Here is a 6,000-nt window from a genome sequence, read left to right on the forward strand (position 1 = left end):
CCTTGGAAATCATTATGGAGGTTCCTTAAAGACTAAGATTCAAAACAGCGTATGACCCTGCTGTACCACTCCTCGGTATCTACCCAAAAGACTTCAAGTCAGCATACTATGGTGATACATGCACATGTGTACGGCAGCACAATTCATCATTGCCAAGATATGGAACCAACCTAAGTGTCTATCAACAGATGAATGTGATAGATACACAATGGAGTTTTATTCAGCTATAAAGAAGAATCAAGTTATGTCATTTACAGGAAAATGGATGGAACCTAAGAGTATTATGTTAAGCAAAATAAACCAGACTCAGAAAGTCAAGGGTTGTATGCTCTTTCTCGTATGTGGAAGCTAGAAAGAAAGGGGGGGTGCCCAGGTATCTCATGAAATTAGAAAAGAGATCAGTACAGCAAAGGAGAGGGACCAGAGGCAGGGAGGAGGGGAAGTTAAATTGAGGGACTTGGGGGTGAAAATGACCAAATTATGTTATGTTCATGTACAAATATGTCACAATGAATTCCACTATTATGCATAATTATAATGTACCAATAACAGGTTAATTTTTTAAAATTCATTTCCAGAGAGATAAGTCACTAAGCAGAAAAGCAAAAATCAGAAGTTCATTCTTAGCTCTTGAGTTTCAGTGGTTAACACTGTTTACGTTTCAGAGCATAACATTTGTGCCAGTAAAAAAAAAAAAAAAAAAAAAAAAAAGTGACCTGGAGGCAGTTTTTCTGTTTTATCCTAGCTACTTCCAAACTAGATAACAATTCCAGAGGCTGGGGAGGGTGGAATGAGGGAGGGAAGAGAGCGTGGCAGACATCCTTGGAAGTGGGCACGCTTTGAGAGGGCCAAGAAGGTAGCAGGGGGAACGGACAACAGGATTGGCCCAGCAGAAGCACCAGGGATTCATGGTCTTGGCACAGCTTGGAGGAAAGGGCTATAAGCATTTCTGTAAAGTCAAGCCCGGTCATCACTTGGGGCATCCATGTCTAGGAGTACGAAGGAGTTGAGAGCAAATTCCACCTAGGAAGTGAGCTGTGTGGAGATAACAGTCCCTAAATGAATCCAGAGGTGAAGGGAGATGGTGTCTCAGTGAGCATGAGTGTGGACAGAGGCTCCCAGCCCCTAGGAAGTTAAAGTTCAGGCATATTCTTGAGGATTACATGCAACCCCAGAAAGGGAGAGATTTTATCCAGAGATATGCGTGTATAAAGTGAAATACCAAGAGAGTCAGGGAGGGCGGGGGCACTTCTCAGACCAGGGCGCTGACCTGAGCCAGGTGAAGAGTCTTGGAGAAATGAGTCGGCCTCAGGATTTCTGCAGCATCAATCCCTGATGGTAGTCTAAGCTCAGGCATCCTGGGCTCAGCACAAACGCAGTGAAGGATTCCCACACGAAGCCTTCGTTATGGTCCCAGGATGTCTGAGGTGCAGCTGTCACGGCTGCTGTGGTGAATTAGGTTCCATCCCTACTGTGATGATCAAATGTGTTCATCATGCAACATGCCTAGAAGATGCCAGGCACCTCATAGGTAATCCAAAAGAGGTTTATTGAGTTTTACTAAGGTATCATTGACAAATGAAAATTGTATATGTTTATAGTATACAACATGATATATTGATATCGTCTATAAAATGATTAAATCAAGTTATTTAACATGTGCATCACCTCACAGACTTATTTTTGTGCTGAGAACATTTAAGATCTTCTCTCTTGACTATTTCCAGGTATTCAGTACATTATTATTAACATATCACTTATTCATCCTGCTCAACTAGAACTTTGTACCCAATGACTAATATCCCCCCATTCCCCTCCATTCCCAACACCCCCAGACCCTGACAACCACCACTCTACTCTCTGCTTCTATGAATTCCACTTTTTATATTCCACATATAAGTGAGATCATTCAGTGCCTAGATTATTTCACTCAGCATAATGTCCTCTAGGTTCATTCAAGTTGTTGCAAGTGGCAGGATTTCTTTCCTTTTTAAGGCTGAATAGTATTCAGTGTGTGTGTGTGTGTGTGTGTGTGTGTGTGTCTTAATCCATTTATCCGCTGATGGACAGTGAGCTTGATTTTATATCTTGTCTATTGTGAGTAACATTACAATGTGTTCAGATGTCTCTCCAACATACCAATTTCATGTTCCTTGGGTATCTACTCAGAAATGGGACTGCAGGATGATATGTTAGTTAGGGTAGTATTTTTCCTTTTCTTGAGGAAACTCCACACTATTTTTCTCCGTACTGTTCTCCATAGTGACTGTTCCAATTACATGTCCACCAACAGTGGACAAGGGACCCCTTTACCCCACATCTTGGACATTCAAGAAGTATTACTGAAGTGCCCTCGGGTGTGTGATTAGCCAAAGGAATCATTGTAAATTTTACACTCCAAACTTCAGGACCTGTTTACTTTTATGTTAAGCACTGTTCTAATAGGCTTGTTTAACTGTAGTATAAGCCAAAGCCAGGTTAGAAACAGCAGATTAAAAAAAGAGATCAAAAGTTTATGAGTATCATAACAACCAGAAAGCTGTGAAATATGAGTTTGATAGCAGAAGAGATAGAAAAACAATAAAAACCAAACACAATGACAGAAGCACATGCTTTCAGGGTTTGTAACATTAGGAAACTCAATCCCAGAAACTTAAAACAGGGCATGAGTACCTCCTAGTATTACACAAAATGTAACCACTGATGTCTTTGATTTATCAAGAAAATGTTTCACCAGCACTTTGAGGAGGTAGAAATGTAAGAAAGGCATTTTGAGTGATTTCCATCCAGAATACTTAAAATCACAAAGGAGCTCCATAGAAATTGTAAATCCTCAGGGGTTTTGGACAGTGATAGTTTTATTGATTCGTCTAAATACTTTTTTTTGGGGGGGGGGGTTTCTCTGTGCACAATTACAATTACATGCCATTTCTTAGTATCACTTGGTAATGAACAATCCTTATGCTTCTCATTTCACAGCCTGAGGTCATGTTGTGAGCCCCTTTCCTGTGGCATATGTCATCACTGCTCAGCTCCCCCCTCTCCTCCCAGCAGACATAACATCTCTATGACAAATCAAGGACCCAGGGAGAACTTGCAAGCTCCTGAGGTGGGCCTGGACATTCCTGGGGTGGACACACAGGGTCTCATGCCAGTGGCGCATGCACCTGGGATACCTCTCTGGATCCCTCTCTGCCTCTGCTTCCTTGACAGCAGGCCTAGGTTCCACCCAGCCTCCTTTTTTTTTTTTTTATTAGTTGCTCAAGACAATACAGTGATCTTGACATATCATACATTTGATTCAAATAGGGTATGAATTCTCATTTTTCCACGTGTACAGATTGCAGGGTCACATTGGTTATACATCCATGTGTATACCTACAGCAATCCTAGTGTCAGTTGTATTCTGCTGCCCTCCCTATCCCCCCTCCCCTCCCCTCCCCTCCCCTCCTCTCCCGTCACTATTCTCTACCCATTCTACTGTGACACTTATCTCTTTCTCTTTTTTTTCTTCCCTTCCCCCTCACGCCATCATATATGTATTTTGTGAACCCATGAGGGTCTCCTTCCATCTTCCGTGCAATTCCCCTTCTCCCTCCCTTTCCCTCCCTCCTCTTTTCCTTGTTTCGTGGTAATCTTCTTCTCATGCTCTTCGCTCCTACTCTGTTTTGAGTCACCTCCCTTATATTAGAGAAGACATTCGGCATTTGTTTTTTAGGGATTGGCTAACTTCGCTTAGCATAATCTGCTCTAGTGCCATCCATTTCCCTGCAAATGCCATAATTTTGTTATTTTTTTAGTGCTAAGTAATATTCCATTGTGTATAAATGCCACATATTTTTTTTTATCCATTCATCTGTTGAAGGGCATCTGGGTTGGTTCCACAGTCTAACCTCCTTTTCACGCGTTCCTCTCTTGCACAGGCACCACGGGCATGCAGAGCGCATTCATTCTCATGGGGCTGACAACAAGATCACCTGCATGGGGTAAGACATCATCGTCTCTGGAGAACACTGCAGAACTCCAGGACAGCTCATCTTCTAATCTCTGGGAATTACCCTAAGAACTTGAGAAGCTTCTGTCTAGAGCAACAGCCTGCCATCCAACAGCAACTGGGCTGCTTACGGCAGGCACACTGGGACAGCAGCAACCACACACTAAGAGGGAGAGAGAGAGAGAGACCCAGAGGTGGGGGAGGAGGGAAACAGACGTGTCTACGTGCTTGCTGTATCTGGGACACATTTCAGGGTTAAGAACAAAAGCAGAATACCCCCATTTTCCCATGGACTTGTAAGCTCCTTTCACTAGCATCTACGGTAACTAAAATTTATGAGAAGGAAAACGGCCACTCTAAAGAGGCAACATTTAACTCATGTTTGATAGCAAAGCACAAAAGACAATCGTGTCCTAAAAGAAATCTGTTCCCCACATCGATATGAGGACTGAAATAGCTGTTGATTTCTCATAGGTTTAATGTTCTCCAGGTCCTGCCTATTGACTCCTTTTAAATCCCTTGTTTCATGGCTTTGGAAAAGGGATCCGAGGATTGTGCTTCATTCCATACTCCTCACAGAATTAGTTCTATTAATTTTATTCACTTAACGATCCCTTCTTTCTCCCTTGGTATCATTGGTTCAGCTTCCTAAAGTCATCTGTTTTTGTTTGCTAGTAGTATTTCCCCCTTCCTTTTATTCTAGATGGCATTTTCACATTTTGAATGACACAAACCTATAGCTAAAATAATGCACAGGAAAAGCAGGTGGAGAGTGCACATGATATTTCAGATTGTTACATCTTTGTCTCCTTTTCCCTTTCCCATCTCACTTTTCTCTTCTCATGTTGTATTTTTTTCAAGAAAAAAAAAAAAGGAAAAAGCAAAGATGCTACAGCTCCTCAGGGACAAGTCAATTCAAGATTAATAGTTGCATAACAATCTGTAGAAACTAAACTTCATCTGAATTTAAAACTGTAAACTGTTTTGTTTTTTTCCCTAAAGTAAATTGGTCAGATATGAAAAAAAAGCAATATAAAGCATTCTAACTTTTTATTTGAGCACAGACAACATGTTGGCTAATTTGTATTGATTTTACCTGCTAATTTAGATGCATTCATGATTTTAAAAGCAGATTCCTGTAATTTGCTTTTCTATAAAATGTCACCAATGCATTAAATACTTTGAAAACAGTCTTTGTAAATCAATCCACACTTATTAGATTTATTTAAGCGATAACATTAGAATTTCATGCTGAGATTTAATTTGGTTTTAAAATAACTCCCTACATGCAGAACATTTCCAAGGGTGGAGAGGCTAGTTCCCAATTATTTTCATGCCGTCTGTGCCAAATGTGTTTAAATGACTGACTTACCTACAAGCTGTGGGTTGTCTGGAAACTTCTCTGTTTGGTGGGGTGCACACATTTTTACCCATGGCAACATTATAGAGACAAGAAAAAAAGGAAAAATGCAGAATCAAAGCTGAATGAAAAGTAAACAGTCTTACCTTGTTGGTGTCAAAGGTGTTATAAACTTGATCAACATGTTCATTGGCCTTTTGATTCAGACCGTGCAGACCCAAAAGTGCCTTAAATTCATGCAGCGTTTGCAGGCCAGATGGATACTCCATCATAAATGCTCTGTACCACACATAGGGGTCTTGTGCAAGAATTCCTGTCTGATCACCAGCTATGGATTCCTCATTCCCCATGGTGATTCGAAATCTGCGGCCTTTTTCTCAGGTTGTTTTCACGTAAGTTCTCTCTTCATTCAATCTCTCGCTCTTCACTACTGACATATGCTCTTGGAAACTGACATATGCTCTTGGAAAGCTACTCTAAACCTCTTACTAGCTTCAGGCTAAATAAGAACAGAAAGCCAGTGAGATTAACTTATCTGTACAGTTTTAAGACTGAGGTCACTCACCTCTGATGGTATAAGCTTACAGCATCCCAGAGGATTTTTCTATAAAGGACAGGGGCGATTTTTTTTTTTTTTTTAGTGAGT

General features: G+C 41.0%; 1 protein-coding gene across 2 annotated transcripts in view; it reads right to left on the bottom strand.

The window, feature by feature from the left end:
* Guca1c (guanylate cyclase activator 1C) overlaps positions 1-5,704 on the bottom strand; it is a 29,106-nt gene extending 23,402 nt beyond the window's left edge. For both annotated transcript variants that reach the window (XM_026396235.2, XM_026396240.2), the window contains exon 1: positions 5,501-5,704. In XM_026396235.2, coding sequence (XP_026252020.2) covers positions 5,501-5,704 — 204 coding nt within the window. The remainder of the gene's footprint in view (positions 1-5,500) is intronic.
* Between the last annotated feature and the right edge of the window lie 296 nt (positions 5,705-6,000).

This window comes from Urocitellus parryii, chromosome 2, assembly GCF_045843805.1.
Source record: "Urocitellus parryii isolate mUroPar1 chromosome 2, mUroPar1.hap1, whole genome shotgun sequence".
NCBI lineage: Eukaryota > Metazoa > Chordata > Mammalia > Rodentia > Sciuridae > Urocitellus > Urocitellus parryii.